The 26,540-nt window shown below is 50.0% G+C and overlaps 1 protein-coding gene across 4 annotated transcripts; it reads left to right on the forward strand.

Annotated features, from left to right (window-relative positions):
* Positions 1 to 14,566: 14,566 nt before the first annotated feature.
* Positions 14,567 to 25,471, forward strand: Thnsl2 (threonine synthase like 2). Of its 4 annotated transcripts, none has more exons than XM_077791948.1 (7): positions 14,567 to 14,699; positions 17,505 to 17,738; positions 17,898 to 18,092; positions 18,470 to 18,622; positions 21,449 to 21,679; positions 24,967 to 25,115; positions 25,220 to 25,471. In XM_077791948.1, exons 2-7 carry the CDS (start codon positions 17,516 to 17,518, stop codon positions 25,466 to 25,468), a joined length of 1,200 nt encoding a protein of 399 aa, XP_077648074.1. In that variant the 5' UTR covers positions 14,567 to 14,699; positions 17,505 to 17,515; the 3' UTR covers positions 25,469 to 25,471. The 4 variants fall into 4 exon arrangements, with proteins under 4 accessions (XP_077648074.1, XP_077648076.1, XP_077648077.1 ...); XM_077791951.1 differs by lacking the exon at positions 14,567 to 14,699 and adding an exon at positions 15,065 to 15,134; XM_077791949.1 differs by lacking the exon at positions 14,567 to 14,699 and adding an exon at positions 15,366 to 15,452.
* Positions 25,472 to 26,540: the final 1,069 nt, after the last annotated feature.

Genomic DNA, 26,540 nt, shown 5'->3' on the forward strand with positions numbered 1-26,540 from the left:
GGCCTAGACTCACTAATCAAAAGACACAGACTGGCAGATTGGATTTTAAAAAAAGACCCAACAATATGCTGCCTCCAAGAGACTCATCTCATAGGAAAAGACATCCACAGACTGAAGGTGAAAGATTGGGGAAAATTATACCACTCACATGAACTGTGGAAACAAGCAGGGGTTTCCATCCTCATATCAAATAAAGTAGACTTCAAGCCAAAGTTTACCAAAAGGGATAAAGATGGATATTTCATACTGCTTAAGGAAACCATACACTAACAAGACATAACAATTATAAATATATATGCCCCAAATAATGGTGCAGCTATGTTCATCAAACAAACTCTTCTCAAGTATAAGAGTCAAATAGACCACAACACAATAATTCTGGGTGATTTTAACATACCTCTTTCACCCCTGGAAAGATCTTCCAAACAAAAGCTAATCAAAGAAACTATAGAACTCAATAATAAAATCAATAACTTAGACTTAATAGACATATATAAAATATTTCGTCCTTCAATGAATGAATACACTTTCTTCGAAGCAGCACATGGATCCTTCTCTAAAATAGACCATGTATTATGTCACAAAGCAAATCTTAGCAAATACAATAAAATAGAGATACTACCCTACATTCTATCAGATCATAATGGAATGAAATTAGAAATCAATGATAAAATAAAAAAGAAGCTACTCCAACACCTGGAGACTAAATAATATGCTAGTGAATGAGCAATGGATACCATAAGATATCAAAGAGGAGATTAAAAAATTCTTAGAGGTGAATGAGAACACAGATACAGCATATCAAAATCTCTGCGACACTATGAAGGCAGGACTAAGAGTAAAGTTCATTGCATGGATTTCAATCCTTAAAAGAAGAAAAGTTGGGGCTGGGGCTGTAGCTCAGCAATAGCACACTTGCCTGGCATGTGTGAGGCACTGGGTTCGATTCTCAGCACCACATAAAAACAAATAAATAAAATGAAGATCTATCAACAATTAAAAAAAAATAAGAAGAAGATAAAGTCAACAAACAAGTGACTTAAAATTACATCTCAAAGTCCTGGGGGGGGGAACAAATCAACACCAGAAACAGTAGAAGACAGGAAATAATTAAAATCAGAGCTAAAATCAATGAAATTGAAACAAAAGAAACAATTGAAAAATTGACAAAACAAATAGTTGGTTCATTGAAAAAATAAATAAAATTGACAAATTCTTAGCCATGCTAATGAAGAGAAGGAGAGAGAGAACTCAAATCACTAACATCTATGATGAAAAAAGGAAATATCATGATGGACACTACATACATACAGAAAATAATTACAAATTATTTTGAAAATTTGTACTCCAATAAAATAGGAAATATAGAAGGCATTGCCTAATTTCTACAGTCATATGATTTGCCCAAACTGGGTCAGGATGATGTACACAAGTTAAACAGATCAATTAAAAGCAACGAAATAGAAGACACCATCAAAAACCCACCAACCAAGAAAAGCCCAGGACCAGATGGATACACAGCTGAGTTCTACAAGACCTTCAAAGAAGCACTAACCCAATAGTCCTCAAATTATTCCATGAAATAGAAAAAGAACACTTCCAAACTCATTATATGAGGCCAATATCACCCTGAAGCCAAAACTAGGCAAAGACACATCAAAGAAATTAAACTTCAGACCAATATCTCTAATGAATATAGATGCACAAATTCTCAATAAGATTCTGGCAAATTGAATACAAAAACATATTAAAAAGATAGTGCACCACAATCAACTGGGGATCATCCAGGGATGCAAGATTGGTTCAACATAGGGAAATCAATAAATGTAATTCATCATATCAATAGACTTAAAGATAAAAATCATATGGTCATCTCAATAGATGCAGAAAAGGCATTTGACAAAATACAGCATCCCTTCATGTTCAAAGCACTAGAAAAACTAGGGATAACAGGAACATATCTTAATATCATAAATGCTATCTACCTAAGCCCCAGGCCAGCATCATGCTAAATGAAGAAAAATGGAAAGCATTCCCTCTAAAAACTAGAACAAGAACGGGGACAGCCTCTTTCACCACTTCTATTCAACACAGTCCTTGATACTCTAGCCAGAGTAATTAAATGAAAGAAATTAAAGGGATACAGATAGAAAAAAAAGAACTCAAATTATTACTATTTTCTGATGACATAATTCTATATGTATAGATCCAAAAAATTCCACCAGAGATCTTCTAGAACTAATAAATGAATTCTGTAAAGTAGCAGGATATAAAATCAACACTCATAAATCAAAGGCATTTCTGTACATCAGTGAAAAATCCTCTGAAAGAGAAACTAGGAAAACTATCCCATTTGCAATAGCCTCCAGTAAAATAAAATAAAATAAATTAAAAAACCTGGGAATCAACTTAACAAAAGAAGTAAAAGACCTCTATAATGAAAACTACAGAACGCTAAAGAAAGAAAGAAGACCTTAGAAGATGGAAAGATCTCCCTTGTTCTTGGATAGACAGAATTAATATTGTCAAAATAACCACATTACCAAAAGACTATACAGATTTAATGCAATCTCGATCAAAATACCAATGACATTCCTCATAGAAATAGAAAAAGCAATCATGAAATTCATCTGGAAAAACAAGACACCCAGAATATCCAAAGCAATCCTTAGCAGGAAGAATGAAGAAGTAGGGGCTGGGGTTGTGGCTCAGTGGTAGAGCACTTGTCTAGCATGCATGAGGCCCTGGGTTCAATCCTCAGCAAGCCATAAAAATAAAATAAAGGTATTGTGTTCCCTTAAAACTAAAAAATAATTGTTAAAAAAAGAATTAAGAAGTAGGCATCACAATACCAGAACTTAAACTATATTACAGAGCAATACTAACAAAAATGGCATGGTATTGTCACCAAAATAGACTTGTAGACCAATGGTATAGAATAGAGGACACAGACACAAACCCACATAAATACTGTTATCTCATATTAGACAAAGGCACCAAAAACATATATTGGAGAAAAGATGGCTGTTGGGAGTCGCCATGGCTCCAAAGACTAACTTCCCCATCCTCCAAGAAGAGCCATCCAATGGTGAGCCCTGCTGGCTCACATGATCCTTACCTACCAATCAGACTAGCCCTGCTGGCTCACATGATCCTTACCCACCAATCAGACTAGCCCTGCTGGCTCACATGATCCTTACCCACCACTCAGAAAGCACCCCAGCCAACTGTCAAACCATTCAACCATTAAACTGACATAACTGTCAAACCGCCCCCAGCACTATAAATATGCAGAGCTGTTCCTCAATAAATGAGCATTTTTTCCAACAGCAAGCCTTTATCTTTTTTCATTGGTGCTGAAACCTGGGAGGGGGAATGCCTCGCTGCTCGAGGGCCCCCTCTCTCAAGGCTTGCTGTCCTCGTCCATTCTTTCGAGCACTACTACTCACACAACACTGGCTCTTCGATAGGTGAGTTCTCCTATCAGGTAGGTATTCAACTTCAGAAGGGCTACGTAGGGGTTTTGACCGTGATCGTCCAGCAAACCTCTGACACCCAATCTGGAGGAGAGAACGCACCCCACCACGACCTTCACAGTCACGGTGGACTCTCTAGAACCCGGTTCATGATTGGGAGGTCCTGAGGGATGGAAGAACAGGCACTCCCCCCCCTCTTAACCACTCTTGTCCCTCTCCTGACCTATGGGGGCTTCTTCTTCCCTCCCTGCAGACTCCCCCTTATTAAATTCTGCACACAAGATTGGCCTTACTATCAATTAGACAATCAAAGTCAATGGCCCCCAGGAGGATTCCTAGATCCCGCAATTCTCAGAGATCTGTTTAACTTCTGCAAGTGCTCCAAAAAGTGGAAGGAGTTCCCCTATGTTGAGGATTTTTCTCTTCTTCATTCTCACCCTGACCTATCCAGCAGATGAACCCCCTCCCTACCGACCTCCCCCGTCGGCTCCGTCCAGACCCTCAGGTGCTCCCCCTGACTCGACCAACACCTTTAGTTCCCCCCAAACTAGGTCCCGTCCCTAGTCCCACAAACCATGGCTCCTTTAAGAGAGGTTGCTGGACTGAGGGCATTATCCGGGTACAATCCCATTCTCTATGAATGACCTCACGTAACTCGAGAGAAGGTTGGGCTCATTCACTACAGAAGAGAGTTTCAATGGGTCCTCTAGGCTTATAGCCTCACTTATATGTCATTGGCTAATACTCTCCTTCTTGAGGAACGTACCAGAGTCTGGGAACTTGCCAGAGCCCATGCAGATGAAACTCACCGAGTTAATCCCAATCACCCTCTGGGGCCACTTGCTGCCCCAGATCAAACTCTCGACTGGGATTATAATACACAAACTGGCATACAGAGTAGGGACTGATTCTCTGCATGTATTATTGCTGGGCTCAAAAAAGCGGCACGTAAGGCCGTCAATTTCCAAAAATTACAAGAGACCCCATTGGAATTTCTGGATCGGCTTACAAAAGCCCTTCAGCACTAACCTAGATCCCGGAACCCCAGATGGCCGTCATGTCCTTATGACATATTTCCTCTTGCAGAGCTACCCCGTCATCTGGGCCAAACTAAAAAAGCCCGAACATGGCCCTGCCACCCCCAAGACTGAGAAATTTCAGATGCTCACCCAGGCCCTGCAGGGTGCTTCCTTAGGTCGCTGCCCATCACCAACCCCCCCCCCCCACTGGGTGCCTGCTTCAAGTGTAGCAAGGAGGGACATTGGGCCAGGGCATGCCTCACACCACACACTCTGCGTACTCCATGCCATAAATATCAACAACAAGGTTATTGGGGCTCTGACTGTCCTAGATCCCGTAGGAGGCCTATAGCCAGGGAACCCTCCGACCTTCTGGGCATGGCAATCAATTGACAGTGCCTTGGGTCCTTGTCCCCGGCTGTAACGATCAATAGACAGGAATCTGGTGTGGATCCAGGTGGATGGACTCAAGGTTGACTTTCTCCTTGACACCAGGGCTACCTTCTCAGTCCTGACAGAATTCTGGGGGCAAACAATGATGTCCACCTCTCCTATTGTTGGGGTAGGAGGAAAGACCATCTATCCAAGAAAGACTCCCCTATTACTCTGTTCCATAGACAACTTCCCATTCTTTCAGACGTTCCTAGTTATGCCCCAATGTCCAGTTCCTTTGCTCGGCCGAGATATTCTCTCTAAATTCAATACAACAATCAACATACGGGCTCCTGGCATCAGTCAGGCCCCAGAATTGGCCTATTCATCTTTTCTGGCCCTTTTGGCAGAAGATTGGCCATTCTGCTCTACTTGTGAAGCTGACATGAAATACCATACTAACCTGGTTGACCCAATTGTATGGGATACCCACACCCCCTCCACCATTTCCTGCCCACCTGTTAACATTCATCTCAAAGATCCTAACACCTTCCCAAATCAGGCTCAATACCCGCTGTCCACAAAAGCTCTTTTGGGCCTACTATTTATTATTCAGGACCTTCTTAGCAAGGGGTACCTCCGTCCTGCTCATCCCCCTTACAATACTCCCATACTAGCGGTAAAAAAACCCAATGGGTCCTTCCTACGACTCATCAACACCTCCTTTAGGCCCATATATCCTTTGGTTCCCAACCCATACACTCTGTTGTCTCAGACCCCCCACACTGCCTCCCACTTCTCGGTCATAGATTTAAAGGATATCTTTTTGCCTTTAACCTAGACTGTCCTTCTTCAGGGATTTTGAGATAGTCCACACCTCTTTGGACAAACCTTGTCCTCCAACCTCCAGTCTTTTCACCCCCAGTGCCCCAAATCCACCCTCTTGCAATATGTTGATTATCATCTGGCAAATCTCTTTGCCCACCTGCAGGGAGGAAAGCACCCCACCATAGCCTTTAAGGCTACGGTAGCCCTCAGGGACTCCTTCCTTTGGGCAGATTCAAAAGTCCTAGTCCTCTCATCTTTAAGACTTGCTCGCTTGAGAGACACTTACCTACCCCTTCCTCTCCCCTCTTTCTGGCCCTGGGAGTATCCAGCCTCTCAAGGAGGGTCCTGAAAAGCCTTGGCCAAGGTCTCCCACTGCTCTGGCTCCATCCAGAATGAGAGCTTTGACTGTCAGGATTTGGTGAGGACCAATCTCTGCAGCTCAGTCCTGCCACTAAGGCACTCCTGATTTTTTGGCTCTAGTGAGGATGCCCTTTTTGCCAATAAATCAGTTTCTTCCTTCTCTGTGTCCTCTTCCCTCCTCCTTACATGGGTAACGTGTCCTCTCTGCCGGTCGACTCTCCCCTACAATGCCTCTTGGATCAAATATAGCATCCAGGCCTGGCCCACTTATCCCTTAGACAACCAAAGCAGATGGCCCCTTTTTGGGTCCCTGGATCCCTCCATTCTAAGGGATCTCTTCCAGGCTTTCTTCTTGCTCCGATCCAATCCTGCTCTCGGTACCCCTTGCAAACCTCTACAAACTCTTCTAGCCTGTCCAAAGGGCGCTCAACAGATGACACAGTTCTCCTATTTAATTTCTTGGCCTTAAAGGGATATCGGGCCTCTTCACAAAAGGCCCAAATAGCATGAATCTAGGGTTCTCTATCTCTCAAGGGAAAAAGTCCATTACAGTAGACAGAAAACAGCTTATTGTGTCTATACCTACACCAAAGACCAAAGACCAAAGATGACTCTCCTTCTTGGGTTTGGCTGGATTACTTTTGAATTTCTCCCTCCTCACCAGACCGCTATATAATCTAGCCAAGGGCCCCCAAGATGAACACCTACCCTCAGCGGTAGGGGAGCCCTTTACAAAAAGACCCTCCTCTGGGTACTTGCCCTGCATCTCCCCGACTTCTCCTGACCCTTCACCCTCTATGTACATGAAAAACAGGGACAAAGTCTGGGCGTTCTGGGTCAGGAATATGGCTCCACATTTGCACCAGTGGCCTACATATCCAAATAGTTCAGCCCCACCGTCAGGGGCTGGCCCCCATGCCTCAGAGCCCTATCAGCAGCCCATGACCTCCAGGAAGAAGCACACAAGCTTACCTTTGGCTCCCCACTAACCATCTCATCTCCTCACCATCTAAAGGATTTCCTCACTTCTACAGTCACTTCCTCCTTCCAGGATTCTATCCCTCCTTGTCTCATTCCTTGAAAATCCCTCCATCCCTTTTCAGCCCTGCTCTTCATTAAACCCTGCCTCCCTCCTCCCATCTTCTCCCTCACAAGATCCCATCCACAAATGCCTGGAAGTCTTAGAGATGATTTTACCCTGCCCTACCACCATTTCTGAGGGACCCCTGCCCTCTTCAGACCTCGTCTGGTTCTCAGATGGTAGCTCCTTTATACACAAAGGGGTTAAAGTGGTGGGGTATGCTGTCGCTTCCCTCTCATCCATCATAGAGGCAAAACCTCTCCCACCCAATACCACCAACCAACAAGCTGAACTCATAGCTGCCACAAGGGCATGCGAGCTAGCAGAGGGAAAAACCCTCTCCCTATATACAGATTCCAAATACGTCTTCCATATCCTGATCTCCCATGCAGCCATTTGGAAGAAAGGGGGCTATCACCAGAAGGACGGCAGTCATTAATTCCACACTTATTTCTGGCCTACTACAAGTCTCCAGGCTGCCTTCTCAACTGGGAATAATCCATTGCAAGGCCCACCAAACTGACTCCTCTCTTACTACTATGGGGAATTCCAAGGCCGATCAAATGGCTGGATCAGCTGCCCTATAGAACTTCACCTCCTCTCTGCTACTCTTTGTTACCACCAGGCATCAGCCCAAAGATCCCCAACAACTCTTCAAGTTTCTTCACTCTCTATTCCATTCTAGTCCACAGAGTCTCACTAACTTTCCTTCACTCCTTTTTCACCCTTTCCCCATGCGATAAGACCCTCCTACAACAGATCACTTCCACTTGTCAGATCTGCCAGAGAACCAATACCAATACTCCATTAAAACCTAAACCTTTCCCTTCTCATCAGGCCCGCGGTCATACCCCAGCTGCAGACTGGCAGATTGATTTCACCAACATGCCCTGAGTAAAAAACAAGCCTTTCTCACTTCTAACAAGCAGGCCTCCATGGTAGTTGACTCACATAATCCCCCATTTTGGGATGCCCACTTCTATCCAATCAGACAATGGCCCAGAATTCACTCAGGGACTGGCTCACATGCTATCACTCCCTTGGCATTTCCATTGCCCTTACCGTGCCCAGGCTTCTGGAAAGGTTGAAAGGACCAATTGGTCCCTTAAAGAGACCCTCACCAAGCTCACCAAGCTAACTGGGTAAAGGTGCTCCCCTTGCTCTCCCCTTGCTGTATTGCGTATTAGAGCCTTGCCAAAGAAGCCTTCTAATCTCTCACCTTACGAAGTCATGTATGGCCGTCCCCTCGTCCCTCCCGGATTGCCTACAGAACCCCTACCCATCTCCGAAACCTATGCCCTGCCCCTCCTCTTCCATCTATGCTCTGAACTCTGGCGCTATCAAGACTGGCTCCTTCCTGACCCCAGACTCTTTCAAAACCTTACCTCCTTAACACCTGGTCAACTTGTTTACTATTGCCCACTGGGGGAAAAGCCCCCTCTAAAACCAAAATGGGAGGGTCCTGCTCAGGTGATTATGTGCACTCCCTTGGCAGCCAAACTCAAGCTGTCTAATAACAACTTACACCGTGGATTCACATTTCCAGGCTTATGCCCGGCACTCCTACACCTTCATCAGAAGAGCCAACAATCGTCACCTGTCATTAAGTACTCTTGTCATCCCTTCCCACAAGATCTCCTCAAGCTCTGCCTCTCCCGTGTCTCTGTTCTTAGCCCAATGTTCCATAAATGGGTTCTGCTAATGCTCCCCCTCATTTCTTGCCCCTCTTGGGTCCTCTCTTTGCTCTACATTCAAGGCAAGTGACCCTAAGGGCCCCCTCCAGCCAGACCCCCTTCTCTTCCTTACATACCCCCTACTTGCTTGGATCTGGCTGGTAGTGGGACCATTGTGTGTTATCCTTTTGACAACCACTTAGGTGTCCAGAGCATGGTGACCCCTGAATAAGTGTGATCATAAGAGAGCACTTTACCAGTTGCCTTTTGGGCCTAAGGAGGAACATGTGTGTTTTGTTTACCCTCCCAGTTTCATAAGAATTTCAAGTATCAGTATTTAAAGTTGAGGTGTTTCACATAAAACCTGGAGAGATCTGACTGCTCTCAAAGGGAAATATGGTAACAATGGACCACTGTCCTCCCTTGGCCACCTTTGAGAAAAGCAAAGAGAGAAGCAAGCTGGTACACCCAGTTAGGAGAAAGTTTGAAGAGCAGCCTTAATAGAGAGGGGAGGGAGCTAGATTGTACTAGGAATGAAGAGAGGAATTGAGGGTGTTAGGTGCAGGACAGGCTGGTCTGCAGGTCATGCCAAACAAAGTTAGCTGCAGGATGACCTGGCTTCTCAAACCCTCTGTCTGGTTCTTTATCACCTATTTGCTTCAAGCCCAAATGCCCAAGACCCCGCTCAAGGCTGAACACTTAACCCCCCTTGTGCCAACAAGGCAGCTTGCAGACCCAGAGACCCCATTAGATTTGGGCTATAAAAAAATCCCTGTGCCTGTTCCTTCCCTTTATCATAAAGCTCATTCAGACTCAGGTGGGTAAAATTTCTTATCAAGCTTTTAACTAGCTTCTCCTCAGGAATTACCAACTCCTGGCTACGGATGATACCTCCAGTCGAGACCTATGCTGAATAGACTGACATCATCATGGATCTGTGGTGGCAAGGAACCTTCGTTGATACCGGTCTTCTCTGCCCTGCTGTGGAGGCTCCTTTCTTCCCTCCTCTCTTTCTCCCACTTTGACCCATCTCAGCAGGAAGCAGCCAGAATGAGTCGATGCCCACTCTCATTTAATAGCAAAGAGGGGGGAATGTTGGGAGTCACCCCAGCTCCAAAGACTAACAACCCCATCCCCCAAGAAGAGCCGTCCAATGGTGAGCCCTGCTGGCTCACATGATCCTTACCCACCAATCAGAAAGCACCCCAGCCAACTGTCAAACTGTTCAACCATTAAACTGTCATAACTGCCAAACTGCCCCCGGCTCTATAAATATGCAGAGCTGTTCCACAATAAACAGGCATTTTCTCCAAAGGCAAGCCTTGATCGTTCTTTCAATGGCCTCTTCAACAAATGGTTCTGGGAAAACTGGAAATCCATATGCAACAAAATGAAATTAAGCTCATATCTCTCACTATACACAAAACTCAACTCAAAGTGGATCAGGGACCTAGAAATTAAACCAGAGACACTGGCTTAATTTCTTAATAGAAGAAAAAATAGGCCCAAATCTTCATCATGTCAGATTAGGCCCTGACTTCCTTAATAAGACTCCTATAGCACAAGAATTAAAACCAAGAATCAATAAATGGGATGGATTCAAACTAAAAAGCTTCTTCTCAGAAAAAGAAACAATCAGTGAGGTGAAGAGAGAGTCTACAGAATGGGAGCAAATTTTTAACCACACACATGTCAGATAGAGCACTAGTCTTCAGGATATATAAAGAACTCAACAATCTTAACAGCCCCCCCCCAAAAAAACCACCAAATAATCCAGCCAATAAAAGGACCAAGGAACTAAACAGATGTTCTCAGAAGATGATATTCAATCAATCAAGAAATATATGAAAAAAATTCAACATGTCTAGCAATTAGAGAAATTTAATCAAAACTACTCCAAGATTTCATCTCACTCCAGTCAAAATGGCAGGTATTAAGACAAACAACAATAAGTGTTGGTGAGGATGTGGGGGAAAAGGCATACTCAGACACTGATGGTGGGACTGCAAATTGGTGCAACCAATCTAGAAAGCAGTATGGAGATTCCTTGGAAAACTTGGAATGGAATCACCATTTGACCCAGCTATTCACTCCTTGTTTTATACCCAAAGGACTTAAAAACAGCATACTACAGGGACACAGCCAGGCCAATGTTTACAGCAGCACAGTAGCTAAACTGTGGAAACAACCTAGATACCCATGAATAGATGAATGGATAAAGAAACTGTGGTATATATATACACAATGGAATATTACTCAGCGTTAAAAGAGAATAAAATCATGGCATTTGCAGGTAAATGGATGGAGTTGGAGAATATTATGGTAAGTGAAGAAAGCCAATCCCCAAAAAACAAGTACCAAATGTTTTCTCTGATATGTGGATGCTGATCCATAGTGGGGTAGCATGGGAGGAATGGAGGAAACTTAGAACAAAGGGGAGGGAGGGGAAGGGAATGGGCATGAGGTAGAAAAGATGGTGGGACGAGATGGACATCATTACCCTAGGTACATGTGTGAAGGCGTGAATGGTGTGGCTCTACTTTGTGTAAACCAAAGACATGAAAAATTGTGCTCTATGTGTGTGCTACGAATTGAAATGCATTCTGAGGTCATGTATAATGAATTAAGATAAATAAATTAATTTTTAAAATTAGGCTTTCTTATTATTGAATTTTAAGAGCTTTCTTTATATATTCCAGAAATTAGACACTTATCAGGAACATGATTTACAAGTATTTTCTCCCACTTTGTAGGCTGTCTTTTCATTTAGAGTCCTTTTCATAATAGAGTCCTTTGATGACAAAAGTTTCACTCTGATGAAGTTCAATGTATCTTTTTTCTCTCTTGTTACATATTTTTAGTGTTATATTTAAGAAACTGTTGCCTAATCCAAGGTCACAATGATTTTAAAAAACTTATGTTCCTTTATAAGAGTTTTACAATTTTGGTGCTCACAGTTAGGTTTTGGGAGCTCATTTTCGAGCTCACTTTGAGCTCATTTTTGTATAGATGCCTGTGGATACCCACTCACTAATCTGCAGGTGGATGTCCACTTGTCCCACCATGGTGAGTGGTCTTGATGTCCTTACCAAAAATTAGTGGACCATCGGCATGTGGGCTTGTTTCTAGACTCAGCTGTATTCTGTTCATCTGCTTGTCTAGCCTTATGCCAGTACCATGCCATCTTGCTTATTCTATACCTGAAGCAGGAAGTGTATGTCCTGAAACTTTGTTCTTCTTTTGCAAAATTAGTCTGGTTATTCTTACTACCTGTCCTATCCATATTTCAGGATCAACTTGTCCATTTCTGGGGGGAAAAAAAAGTGGTTGGAATTAGGCCAGTTCAGTTTTTGCTTGATAATTTGGGGCTGTTTATTTGGAACCCTTGTTATAGAAAGTCAGAAACTCAGGAAGGGACCTGAGTGTGATTCAAGGTGCTTGAGCCTAGGTACCACTCACCTCCTCACACAATGCCCCCTCCAACTGGCTGATAGATCATCCAGGTAGAAACTTGAAACCCTCAGAGAACAGGTGTGTCCTGACTCAGATGGCATCCTCTCTCCCTCTGGACTGCTGCCCTGGTCTGGCTTGGACAGTAGAATCCTGCACCTGGCCTCTGCTCTCACAGCAGCTGGGGGGCTCCCAGCAGGTTGCTGTCTTCTGCTGAAGTCCAGACCTGGGTTCCTCACCCTCTGGCAAGGCTTTGGTTCTAGCTCCTGCCGCCAGTGCTTGGAGACAGAGGCACCCTGCCTGGAAGAGCCTGAAGAAAGGGACAACAGGACTCCCGTGTCCCTTGATCTCTGCTTCGAGGATCACTGGTCTCCTAGCTACAGACAGCTGGGCACTCAATCGGCAAGGATAAAAGGAAAAGAAAGTTTTGAATCTTACAAAAACTAAATGCTGACACCTTGCAGAAGTCTGTAAATAAGAACTCCATGCTCCTTCTGTTCCTGCTTGCTCTCAGAATTCTGTCTTCCTCACCACCGGGATAGGGCTTCTGAGTCAAAGTGGGATTGGCTCCTGACCCTGTGTGAGCCCCATGACAAGCCCCTGGTTCCAGCTTGTGTTCGGAGGAGCAGTGGGGTCTCTCAGGCCCCCTCCATCTTCCTCTTCCAGAAGAGGAGACCGGCTAGACTAGACAGTCAGCTGCAGCTGCCAAGACTTGTGCAGCCATGTCAAGTGGGCCAGTGTGTGGACTGTAGGACACTTGAGTTAACAGAGATCACAAGTTTAGAAAAGTGTCCCCCAGGAATAAAGGGGGAAATAGGTGTGGCTCCACATCCTCTAACCCCCTGAGGCCAGGGACTTTCAGCCACCTGTCAGGTCCAGCTCCACTAACTTTGCCTCTTAAGGGGACCCAGAGTATGAATGTGAGAACGTCAGTCACTGTCCCAGGCGCATTTGGAACTATCTGGAGGTCATTTCTTCCCCAAGTTCCAGACTTTTTTTTTTTTTTTTTAACACAACATCTTTGTTTGTATGTGGTGCTGAGGATCAAACCCCGGCCACACGCATGCCAGGCGAGCTCGCTACCGCTTGAGCCACATCCCCAGCCCAGACTTTGTTCTTAAAAATGAACTAGGAGCAGCCTTTTTGCTAGTTTGTTTGTTTAAACCCTAGAACAGATCTCTACTGAAGTGTTTCCCTACAGAGGAGCCCAGCTCCCAACTGAGAATTGAGCCCAAGGCTCTAGCGATGCAAGCTCTCCACCACCAAACAGCACCCTCAGCCCCTGTAAAGGATTTTTTTAAAAAAATTTTAATTGATTTGTTTTTTTAGAAATGAATGACAGCAGAATGCATTACAATTCTTATTATATGTATACAGTACAATTTTTCATATCTCTGGCTATATATAAAGTATGTTGACACTAATTGTGTCTTCACACATGTACTTTGGATAATGATGCCTATCACATTCCACCATCTGTAAAGGATTTTTTTGAGCTAATCTGATGTCCCCCATCCCGTGGGCTCCACATCCAGCTTAGAATTAAGGACTGCCCAGTTCTCTGGTTTCGCTGGGAGAGTCAGGAAGCCCAAAGTAGGGAAGGGACTTTCTTCTTCCTATCTAGCCTTCTGGTTTCTCATCTGAAAATGAGTTTTTCTAGTCTCTCTAGAGCGGAGGCTCCGCACGAAGTCAACTTGAGCTGGTGCTGGTAGGTGAGGCCCCAGTTCTCCCATGCCCCCTAACTCCTGCGCCGCCTCCCGCCCCCTCCCCGCCCACTGCACCACCCCCTCCCGCCCTGTGCTCTGCCCTCCTGAGCCCTGCCCCGCCCACTGTCCCGCCCCCGCCTGCGCCCTGCCCTGCCCGCCCCGCGCCCCGCCCTCCTGCGCTCTGTCCCGCCCACTGCACCACCCCTCCCTCCCCCTGCTCTGCCCTCCTGCGCCCTGCTCCGCCCCCGCCTGCGCCCTACCCCGCCCTTCTGTGCCCTCCCCGCCCCCTGCACCACCCCTCCCGCCCCCTGCACCACCCCTCCCTCCCCCTGCTCTGCCCTCCTGCGCCCTGCTCCGCCCCCGCCTGAGCCCTACCCCGCCCTTCTGTGCCCTCCCCGCCCCCTGCACCACCCCTCCCGCCCCCTGCACCACCCCTCCCGCCCCCTGCACCACCCCTCCCGCCCCCTGCTCTGCCCTCCTTCGCCCCTTCCCACCCCCTCTCGCCCCGCACTCCGCCTTCCCGCCCCTGCCCCGCCCCTCCCACCCTGCGGCCCTGTCCCTTCCCGCCCCCTGCTCCGCCCTCTCCCGCGATCTGCTGGGTCTTCCCGCAGTGTCCAGGAGCCTTCCTGTCCCATCCGGAGCCTACGCTCCCGCCAGGAGGCCCGAGCCCTGCTCGCCCAGGGACGCGCGCGCCGTGGGGAGCCCAGAAGGCCCGCCGCGACTTGTGTCCACTGGTAACCGCGCCGCCCCCGCGTCGCCGCGCCCTCCGCTGCCTCTCGGGCCACCTTCTGGCTCTCAGACAGCCCTGCTTCCAGGGCCGCATTGGCCTCTGCGCCGGGGCTGGCCTCTTCCTGGCGCGCGGCAGTCCGGAGGGGGAGGCTTCCGTGCTCTGAGCTTCCTGCGGGGTTTGGCAGCTCTTGATGAGCTCGGAACTGGGAAGATGGCATGGGCAGATGCTGGGAGCGGGCCTCAGGCCTCCTGAGAGTCGCCTCCTGGGCCCAGACCCTGTCTTGGGCCCCACCTCCCCACCTCCCGCCCCAGGGGCCTCTGCCCCCAGCACTGAGCGTCCCGCTGCCCCACCGCTTCCTTTGCAGTCTCTTCCCGAGAGCGAGTCCTCCCCTATCCCGACCCAGCCTTCAGCTCTCTGAGCGACCTTACCAGTTACCCAGGTTATTTTTTTCCTGTCTTCAGTCTGGAATAAGATCCAAGGGAGTCACAGGGAAAATTGTTACAGTAATACACTCCAGCTGCCACTTCGCCCAGCTCCCCAGCTATCAGTCCCAGAACAGTGCTGAATGTTGTTCTTCGGCTAGTGACCCTGGTGGCAGCTGACTCTATCTCTGCACTTCTCCATTACCTTGGACCCTCTGATGTGTGCTTCTCTATAGCGTTTCCCTGTTGTCCTGGGAATGCTGCCCCTGAGGTCCTTGGACATAACCGCCACAGTCCTTGCCCAGGAGGAGCTGGACCTGTCTGATCACCCACAGGTGCAGAGTACAGTCGGCCTCTTTCCTTTGATCCTGGACAGGCTGACTGCCTCCTCTGGCTTGTCTGGTGGCGAGCAGAGCAGACCCTAGTCCCCCAGCGGCTGGGTGCTTTTCCATCCGGGGAAGGGCATCCAAAGAACATAGTCTTCTGCTGCTCCTGTAGCCCTCCCTCCTTCCAATCCTCCCCCATCCTCTAGCATTCTCTCTACTCTGGTCCTATGGAGTGAGCTGGTGAAGCCTTCCTGTTACTCCAGGGACTGGGGCAGCTTGTTGGCCCTGACCCTTGCCACAGAATTACAGAAACTCTTGTCTTATTGAAGGCACTTCTGCCTTTGCCTCCTGACCCTGTTCCTGTCTTCCAAGGCACTTTGCCTGCTTTGCTGAGCCATCTTAGGTGGCTTTGGAGTTGCTCGATTTCATGTCTTTGACCTGGACTTCTGTGTAGGGCAACCCTATGTCCCTGGTTGCCTGAGAGGGTCTTCACTTATACCGATTGTGCCAGCACAAAAACCTCTGTCCCTTTCACTTTCAAAACATCTGTGGGTTCAATGATGGAGCCCGTAAACCACATGACTCACTTGCCAGCAGAGGAGTGGGGCACGGCCCATGCAGAGCAGGTGTCAGAAACACAGTGTTCTAGGCCTGTCCTTCTCTGTCAGTGTTAGCCACACCCTCCTAGAGACAAGAAACTTTGCACCAGGGGGCAGAGTCCCTTCCAGCCCTGTCAGCACAGAACAATCTAAGTGGTACCAAGAACTACTCAGTCAAATTCATCTAGAACCCCTAAATTCACTGCTGTGGTCTTCCCACACCACAAGCCCCTGCCAGCTAGCCAGGGCCCATGAGCATGTCAGTACTACAACCGGTCTTCTAGGACCAGGCCAAGAGGTCAGCACCAGTCTTCAACTAGGTGACCAGCTGTGCCAGTCTGTGGGGAGCCACTCTGAGTGACCACACCTTCCAGTCCTGAAACAGGAGGCTCTGACCAATCACCACATTTTGTGGTGACTTGGACATTATCCCACTTGGCTAGCAAGGCCAGTCTTCTGAGTAGGTCTACCCCTTGGGCTGAACTACACTCACCTATTCTTTTGTAATCCTACCCCTTTGCCCTGTTGGGGATAGAAGATTCCATGAAAACTCCCTTTGTGTGTCCCCTCTCTTGCTCTACCTTTGGTGTGGCCTTCCTAGGTGTTAGTCAACCTGCTGACAGCAGACATCACAAAGCTAGACTCCACCCCCTGAAACCTGAACCCTTGCCTCATTTGAATGGACCCCCTAAGGTCAGAGGAGCCATCACAGGACCCAAAGGAAAAGGTCTCTCGGTTTCTATTGATTATTTTGTGCAGCCCAGTTCCCCTGGAGTGACCCTGAGTGTTTGAGTCATGAGAAATGTGACACCAGTCTGCATGGGATTGAGGGTTTTCTGGAAAGTGAGACTTCCAGGTTTAAAACCAGGTGGGTCCCAGGCCAAGTATGATGAGCAGCTGCCTGTTGTCCATCCTGGCTGCAGGGGGGCTCCCTCCAGGAGCCGCATGATTAAAGAGCCTAATGTATTGATCCCGTGGGCTCCAGGCACGTGAATTTTTTTTTAAAGCTCCTTAATTGATCCTGGAGAAGGACCAGGGTTGAGATCCACTAGGTCAAATGCAGCATCTCTAAATAGCTTTGGAAGGTGGAGGTTTCTGAGCAGAAGTAGACCTACTTGTTCTTCCCGAGGGGGCTATAAAAAGGCAGTTGCCTCTATTGCTGTCCCTGGCCCCACTCCAAGGCTGGCCTTTCCACGGTGACTGGGCTTACTTCTTTTCCAGCTTGCTTCCCTATCTCCTCACCAAGGTAGCAGTCTGTGAAATGCATCCCTTTGGAGGGGTCATGACTTGGCCTGTGCCAGGTGAAGCTGGCGGGGGACTCAGGAAGGCTCCTGTCTCCAGCCTGGGCTGCAGCCTGGCCCGTGGTGGTTCATGGGCCAGCTGGAGGGGCTGGGTGCTGCGCCTTGCCTGTGGGTTGCTGGGGGCTGGAGGGCCAGGTGCCACCGTGGTGTCCCCTTTGCAGCCCCCAGGATCATGTGGTACATCAGCACCCGGGGGCTGGCCCCACGGGTTGACTTTGAAGGAGCCCTCTTCTCTGGCTATGCACCTGATGGTGGCCTCTACGTGCCCGAGGAGCTCCCACAGCTGGACGGAGAGACCCTGCGGCAGTGGCGCTCACTCTCCTATCCTAGCCTGGTGAAGGAGCTGTGCTCGCTCTTCATTGGTCCTGAGCTCATTCCAAGGGACGACTTGAATGGTGAGCACCCCACCCTAGCTCTGCCCACCAAGAGCTGGGAATCCACCACCCACCTGCCAGAAAGCCTCTGGGCACATTTCCCAGACTTCAAAGTGCTCGAGAGCCTGGGGAGCTGGAGAAGAGGTGACATGCTCCCCCACGGTGTGCCCACCTTTGTAGGTCTGATCGACCGCGCCTTCAGCAGATTCCGCCACAAGGACGTGGTCCACCTGTGCAGGCTGGTGCAGGGGCTGAATGTCCTGGAACTCTGGCACGGGGTCACGCGTGCCTTCAAGGACCTGTCCCTGAGCTGCACAGCGCAGTTCCTGCAGTACTTCCTGGAGAAGAGGGAGAAGCACATCACCGTGGTCGTAGGTGCATGTCCTAGGTGTGAGGGGTGTAGCCTGAGTGTCCCCAATGTGCACTGTCCATCTGCAGGGTGCCCTCCACTGGCTCCTCTGGAGCAAGGTCCTTAACCGTTTTCTGTGCCTCGGACCCCTTACGGTCTGGTAGAGGCTGAGGATGCTTCTCAGGAAAGTATCTTTAAATACACAGAACACTTCAGGTGTGTGGTTTCACGCTCTCCGAGGTCCTGAGCTTCCTCCACAGTCTACAGACTGGGGCTAAATGCGGAATTCCTGTCCAGCAAGGGTTGGAGAGTGGTAGTTGCTGCATTTGGCAGCCATGCTCCGAGGGCCACTTCTTCCCATTCCCCTGTTTTAAAGGGAGGGGCCGCCCTTCTTGTCATCCAGGCACATCTGGGGACACTGGGAGTGCTGCCATTGAGAGTGTTCTAGAGGCTAAGAATGTGGACATCATCGTTCTGCTGCCCAAAGGCCACTGCTCGAGGATTCAGGAGCTCCAGATGACAACGGTGCTGAGGGAGAATGTCCACGTGTTTGAAGGTGGGTACTGTGCAGAGGCTGGGGTAGTGTCCTTCCTTCTCTTCTTTCTCTCCCCTTTTCTGCTCTTAGTGGTCATATTTTGAGGTTGGAGCTCTGCCTTGGTTTATCTCTGGGGAGGCTCCTGGCTGCCCACTCTCCTAAATTGACAGAGTGACCACACCAGGAACCCCTAGGAACAGCACTGTGTAGGAAGCGCAGGCTCAAAACCACCCTCCCCCAGAAAACACCACCGCTGTGCTGACTCAGCCCACTGCGTCATGTGTAGAAGGCCATGCAGCAACTGGGCTCCTGTCCTCGGGCCCTGAAGTTCAGAGGGCAGCAATGTGTTGGATAGCTAAGGGTACGGGTCACTGCGTGTTGGCAGTTCATGCCCTCCTGCCAGCAGAGGCAACGCAGCTGACCTGGCTTAGCAGGTCCCAGTACTCAGGACAGATGGCTACCCATCACTAGTTACCTACAGCTAGCCACACAAGGAGGCCACCTCCTGAGGGTATAGCACTGTCGCAGCTGGAGAGAGGAGAGAACCGTGTGTTTTCAAGTTAGACTGTCGGTTCTGAACATGTCTGATGACTGCAGAGCCTGAGAGTGGAGAGGATGGGAGACTGGGTGGGGCCGTACCTGGTCTTTCTCCCTCACACCCAGCTCATACTGGGGCACCCCCAGGTGGGAGCAGGGAGATGAGCAGCAGGGGTTGTGGTTGGGGTTTTGTATACCAAGACTTTGGGCACGTTGCTCTTTCACCTGAGGCGTCAGCAGCAGCACTGGAGTAACAGAGCATTCCTTCTATAGCTGTGGGTTCTCAGTATGGCCCTCGAGGCTGCTGGCTCCTGGTGTGGCCCTCAAGGCTGTTCTCATGTAACACCAACTTTGTGGAGCAGACTCCCCTGGGGAGGAACCTGCATGTCCTTCCCCTGTCCATTCCAGAGCAAACAAAAAGCCCCTGCTCTTCTACTGAGCAAGTGCAGGCATGCCTCAGTGTGCAGTCCCCAGGTTAGCTGACACGGTGTTGGCAGACCTTCCACCTCAGCTCTGGTAGTTGAGGGAGAACGTCCACGTGTTTGAAGGTGGGTGCTGTGCAGAGTCTGGGGCACAGCACCCATGTTTGGCTACATTTTACTGTAGTCACCACAGGACTTTAATACCCGGGATTCAGGCAGCAGAGGTCCTGGTCACCTCCAGCCTTGCGAGCTGTGGGTTTAGGATGCCTTCCCTGGCGGCCTCTGTGCCCCTGTCCCGCCACCTACTTCTTTCTTTTCTGTACACAGGCATCTGAGAGCTTTCAGCTCAGGGCCGAATGGGAGCGTGTCCTCCACCTGTGGCTGTAGGTGGGGCCGTGGGAAGTAGTGGTAGCCATGTGTGGACAGTAGTGCAGCATGTTGTATACCTCAGTTGGGGGTGGATTTGTATGTATATGTGCTGAGCTTCTGGAAACAAGGCAGCAGACTTTGGAGAAAGTTTTGTTTACGGCAGCATGTTGGCCTCCTCCCTCCCTCCCTTCCTGGAACCTGCTGGCTGGAAGGGGGGGGGTGCTGCGTCCTTTCAAAAATGGTGGCAAATGTGTGTTTTCCTGTCGTCCATTGGTCTCAGAGGAGGGAGAATGGACAACAGGACTGTTGAGTGTGGACACTGATTCAGCTCGCAGGCTTGTTGATTTCCATGTAAGTGTGCAATTTTTAAGCACAGAATAATCAGCAAGCACTAGATATTTACTGGTTATATTATTTGGGGTGCTTTTGGCTGAAAGTGACAGAAAATCCAGCTCAGATCAGCTGAAACAAGAATAATTTCCTCCTCCTGTGACTGGGCATCCAGAGGTAGACTGGACTTGGTCTTGGGCCCTTCAGGAATCCAAGCTCTTCCTCTTCTGCTCTGCCTTCCCCAGTCCTGAGCTCTCCTGGTCCTGTGTGGTGACTTGTGGTGGCCAGGTCTCCTCCTCACAAGTGGCAAATTCTTCCCACAACTGCAGCAGACATCCCTCATCTCTCATTGCCCACCTCTGAACTGGACCCTGACTCCACGGAAGGCCAGGCTCCAACAGCTTGGTCCTGGCCAAGGACTGGGACCACCGTGTTTAGCGAGGCTGACTGGGGCTCATGCCCAATCCCAAGCCTCAGTACTGCTGCCAGTGGCTAGGGGAGAACGGCTCACGACCCTGAAGCCCGTGCTTCTGTTTCCCCAGTAAAATCCACCCCTCTCCTCCCAGCGTGGGTCCAGTGCAGAAATGGACCCTGGCATCAGCTGAGAATTGGTACTGGTGCACTGCTAGTCCAGCTGGATGTGTGGGGGGGTGTGCGTCCATCTAATGGGCAGCTAACTGCTAAGTCTGCTCAGTAATGTGCCCATGAAGGCCGATGACCCACCCTGCTACAGGGAAGGGGGGTCGGCCACACGAGCTCACCTGACGTTAGGCGCGGGGAGCAGGGCACCTACATGTGAGCTGAGTGACAGCAGGTCATGGGTGCGTGGCCAGCCCAGCCCCAGAGAGCTGTGGGGCAGAGGGCCAGCCCCTCACTGTCCCCCAGGGAGCAATCCTCCTGCGGGGGACAAGAGTGGGGAGTGGGCCTGGAGTGCAGGGAGGGTCCTCCCCCATCCTGAGGTTGGCCCTGAGTCTTATCTCCTGTGGCAGTGGGAATGCTGGAAGGGGTTCTGGTGTCGCGTTCTGGTCTCTTGAGTGAGTGGATTTCAGCAACAGAACAGGAGATGCTGTTTCTCTCCTGGGTCTTCACGTCAAGGCTAAGCCCCATGAAGGTCAAGAACCGAGCTGAGCAAGGTGACCTAAGGAGGTCTGGGGCTTCCTCAGCTCCTGAGTGCCTGCCTGTCCTGCAGTGGAAGGGAACAGTGACCAGCTGGACATGCCCATCAAGGCCGTGTTTGCCGACCTGCCTTTTGTGGAGAAGCACAACCTGATGAGCCTGAATTCTGTCAACTGGTCGCGGGTCCTTGTGCAGATGGCCCACTACTTCTTCGCCTACTTCCGCTGTGCGCCCTCCTTGGATGGGTGTCCCCTGCCCACCGTGGAGGTGGTGGTGCCAACAGGGGCTGCTGGGAACCTTGCAGGTAAGGAGGCTTCTTGTGCAGATGGGCTTTCAGAGGAGCCTCCATGGCCCTGCCTTCAGGAGTTGTGGCTGGGAAGGCGCTGGAGGGAGGAGTTCTCCTCTCAGCCCACGTGCCCCTCCCCTGCGCTGCCTTCCTGGGGACAGTGTGGGCTTGCTGTGGAGGGAGAGTGAGGGCCCATTCCTGGGCTCCAGAGCCTGACCCAGTGTACTCAGCAGGGTGTGGAGATGCGAGGCCAAGGGTCAGCTGCCCAGCATGTGGCAGTACCCTCCCCCAGAAGTAGTGGCCTTGCTCCAGCAGGGCCAGCTTCTGCTGAGGCAGCAAACAGCTCCGTGGCACAGCATGTCCCTGCTGCTGGGCACACAGCCCAGGTGCCATGGGAGGATCTCCCTGCTGCTGGGTATATAGCCCAGGTGCCCAGGAAGATGCCCCCACTGCTGGGCACACAGACCAGGTGCCCAGGAAGATGCCCCACTGCTGGGCACACAGACCAGGTGCCCAGGAGGATGTCCCCACTGCTAGGCATAGAGCCTAGGTACCCAGGAGGATGTCCTCGCTGCTGGGCACACAGTCCAGGTGCACAGAGGCAGCCTGTGGACCTAGGATGGCTCCGTTCTGCCCAGACCAGTGGCATGGGCGTGGGGTGATCCCTGGGTTCAGGGGTTGGAACGCCTATCGTCTCTGAGGACTCCTGTGAGTGGCAGGTGAGATCCGTGTGCCCTGGAACCTTATAAGGGGAAGTGCTGCCCAACCGGGTGGCGTCTCAGTCCACTGTGCGCATGGGGTGTTGCTCAGGATGCTCACAGCCCTTTTATAAAACGGTGTAGTGTTTACACATAGCCTGAGCACACCCTCCTGAAGACGTAGGTCTCCTCTAGATGACGACTGATGACATCTAATACAGTATATGCAATGCCGTGTAGCTGAGCACAGAGGCGCACACCTGTAGGCAGGAGGATTCCAAGTTCAAAGCCAGCCTCAGCAATTTAGTGAGGCTGTAAGCAACTCAGTGAGACCCTACCCTTAAATTAAAAAATAAGTAAATAAAATGTGCTGGGGCTGTGGCTCAGTGGTTAAATGTCCCTGGGTTCAATCCCTGGTACAAAAAAAACCCAAAAAACTAAAAAACTGTGTAAATAGTTGTACAGTTTAGGGAATAATCATAAGAAAAAGTCTCCACATCTTTGGTGCAGTTGCAGTTTTTTTTTTGGGGGGGGGTACTGGGGATTGAACTCAGGGGCACTCAACCACTGAGCCACATCCCCAGCCCGATTTTGTATTTTATTTAGAGACAGGGTCTCACTGAGTTGCTTAGCACTTCACCATTGCTGATGCTGGCTTTGAACTCATGATCCTCTGGCCTCAGCCTCCCCAGCTGCTGGGATTATAGGCATGTGCCACTGTGCCTGGCTCAGATGCAGTTTTTAAAAAATATTTTTGACGGTGTTTGAGTCTGCAGATGTGGAGTCCTCAGATGCAGGTGCTGACCAGAGTACTGCTGTTTCTGTAACTGTGTGTGGCCTTGCTTCTGAGGCCCCCGTGGTTTAGGTGGGACCTAGAAGCCTCTCTGTGGCCAGGAAGCGTGGCTTCCTCCACCAAAAGCAGAGAGTATGGTGGGTGGTGACAAGGAGGGTCAGCAGCCTCACCCCCCCTGCCAGAGCCTCCTGCCCTCTCACGGCCCTCCAGGCAGGGATGCACAGACGGGAAGGCCGTGACCAGTGCCACCCTCCTGTGAGTTCTGTGCTGGGTGCCGTGGTCTCCCTGGGGGCAGAGCACACAGGCATGAGAGCTGAGGGTGCTCTTGGGTGCCTGCTCTGCCAGCCACCGTGGGGCCCCTGTGCTTTTCCTCCTCCTTGTTCAGGGCATCCTGACATTCACCGGGATCAAGTGAAACAGGACTGAGAGTGCTCTGCGGGGTTGGGCACAGTGCTGGGTGCTGGGTTGTCAGGTCCCCGATGTAGCACACCCTCCCCAATCTGCCCCACATCTGGGCAGGGGATGCTTTGGTTGCTCTGTGCAAATAGGAACTGCTATGGTTAGACAGAGGTTGACAGCTGCCACACTGTGTGGCCACCCTCTCCCCCACAGGCTTATCCCAGAAGTGCCACCCAAAGCCACTGATCCTAGGACACGGACACGTACACGCCCTGGACTTAGACAGCACATTTTGTACCTAGACTCTGCCACTGAGCAGGCCCCAGACAGGTCATTTTGACCTGTTTCTTGGGACTTTCCTTTTCTCTCCTGAGAATGAGTGGCCTCTGTGTCTGGTAGGTGGCCAGTGTGTGGGTCAGCCTCACAGAGAACAGGGAGTGGCAATGTCCTCTCCTGCTGTATCTTTGTTGTTGTATGATTGGTGTCATGTGCATGCATCTGAAGTGTGCATGTTAGTACACACAGAGCTGCATGACCAGCACACCCTAGAAAGAAACCCTGTCCCCGTTAGCGGTCACCCACTTTCCTCTCGAGCCACTTCTCCCACCGCCCTAGGTGGCCGCAGTCCCTTTGTTGATTCTCTGTTCTAGACATTTTATAGAGTGGCATCAGGCAGCAGTGTCATTTCTGCTTCTGTCACTTGGCAGGACGGTTTCCAGGCTGCAGGGGGCACTGTGCGGCCATGTTTTGTTTATCCGCTTTCCAGCTGATGGGCTTTTGGGTTATTTTAACTTTTTGGATATCATTAATACCGCTCCTGGGAACGTTTGTGTGGGGTATCTGTGTCGACCTCTGTTTTCATTTCTCTTGCATGTGTGACTGGGTGCAGTGGCTGGGTCCTGTGGACCTTCTGAGAGACTTCTAGACTGTTTTCCAAACAACATCCTATGTACCCAGCAGCAGTGTGGGAATGTTCCAGTTTCCCACATCCTCCAGCGCTTTCTACCATCTGCCCTTTTGATTCTAGTCATCCTAGTGGGTTTGCAGTGGGTCTCGCTGTGGTTTGAGTTGGTATTTACCTATTTCCACGAGGATGTTGGAGTCTTTTCACGTGCGCTGGTCATTAGTGTATCTTCTCTGGAAGTCTCTATTCAGATCATTCGCCTGTTCTTGAATTGAGTTGTTTGTACTTTTGGTTTAGTTGTGAGGAATTTCTTATATTTTCTGGATATAAGTCCCTAATCAGATATGTGATTTGCAAATATTTTCCCTGTTCCATGAGTTTTCACATTGACAGTGTCCTTTGAACCACAAAATATTTAAGAAGCGTTAAGAATTTCTCAATTTGGGTGAAGCCCAAGTTTTTAAAAAGTTTGTTTTTGTTTCTAAAAACTTGCTCTCTGTCTCACTTCAAGCTGGGTGCACTGCTCAGAAGATGGGCCTGCCCATCCGCCTGGTGGCCGTAGTGAACCACAATGACATCATCCACAGGGCCATCCGGCAGGGGGACTTTTCTCTGTCTGAGGCCGTCAGACCATCCTTGGCAAATGCAATGGACATTCAGGTGGGTGTGAGGCGGGGAGAGCAGGTCCTGCCCAGGCATTGGCTGATGGGGCTGCTGGAGTGGATGGCTGGCCTGGCCTGGGACCCTGACCTCTGTCTGCCCAGGTGCCCTACAACATGGAGAGGATCTTCTGGCTGCTCTCCGGCTCCAACAGCCAGGTGACAAGAGCCCTCATGGAGCAGTTTGAGAGGACCCAAAGTGTGCAGCTACCTAAGGAACTGCACGGCAAGGTCAGTCCCCACGCCACGGAGAGGAGAGGGCACAGCCATGCCACTGACATGGGGTTAGGAAATTGGGTTCGGGAAATTGGGGTCTTTCAGTCAGCTTTTTCACACTGTGACCAGAAGACCTGACGAGAACGATTTTAGGGGAGGGAAAGTTCCCTTGGGAGCTCATGGTTTCAGAAGTCTCAGTCCACAGGCAGCTGGCTGCACTCCTGGGGCTCAGGTGGGGCCGAACATCATGGTGGAAGAGTGTGGCGGAGGGAAGCGGCTCACCCGGTGGTCAGGAGGCAGAGACTCCACTGTCCAGATACAAAGGTGTACCAAAGCCACACCCAGTGCTCCCTCCTCCAGCCACACCCTCCACTCAGTCACCACAGAGTTCATCCCACTGGGGTTAACTCGCTGGGTTACAACTGTCACCACCAGTGAACCTCCTTGCACTGTCTCACACCTGAGCTTTGGGGAACACCTCACATCCAAACTGTCATATGGGGCAAGGGAAGGGGACGCTGATTTTTCGACGGCCTGCTGAGAGTTGTGGGTTGACTTACTGATCAGATGGGCAGTAGAAGACTGGGCTGGAGCCAAGCAGGGTCCACCTCAAGCCAGCCCGGAGACACTGGCCAGTTTTCAAGACTCTGCCTCAATGACTCAAGACCCCGGCCTCGCATGCCCCATGGGATGCAGGTCAGCTGGTGCCGCGAGGCACTTGGTTGCTGCCTGACAGTGTGGAGTGGACACAGCAAGGGTCATATTTTTATTTTCCAAGGCTGTAAATTCCCAAGGATAGGCACTGCTCCCTGTCTCTTTCCTCTTAGAGAAGAAGAAACTTCCTTCACTGTAGGAATCCACTTGGAAAGGATCGCTTTTATTTTAATGCAGCTTGGTGATGGTTCCTTGTCTTGTGTATAAGTACAGAATTTCTGAAGTTGGCTTGAGTTTTCCCTGAGGGTCCCTCAGGGCTGTGCCTGCCTCCAGGGACCAGGCCTCGGCCTCATGGGCAGACAGAGCTACAGTCTGCCCTTTGGCTTGGTGTCCACTTCTCAGCACTTTCCCCATATCCGAAGAGTCCTCACTAACCACTTTAGGTCTTTCTGTTTTTTTCTGGTGCCCCTCACCTCCGGAATCATCCTCTGTCCCTCACCTCTGGAGGCCCTCAGCTCCCTCAGGGGTCTCTCACAGAACCTTGTTCTGCAAGGTC

This window comes from Urocitellus parryii, chromosome 12 (genome assembly GCF_045843805.1).
Source record: "Urocitellus parryii isolate mUroPar1 chromosome 12, mUroPar1.hap1, whole genome shotgun sequence".
Lineage (NCBI taxonomy): Eukaryota > Metazoa > Chordata > Mammalia > Rodentia > Sciuridae > Urocitellus > Urocitellus parryii.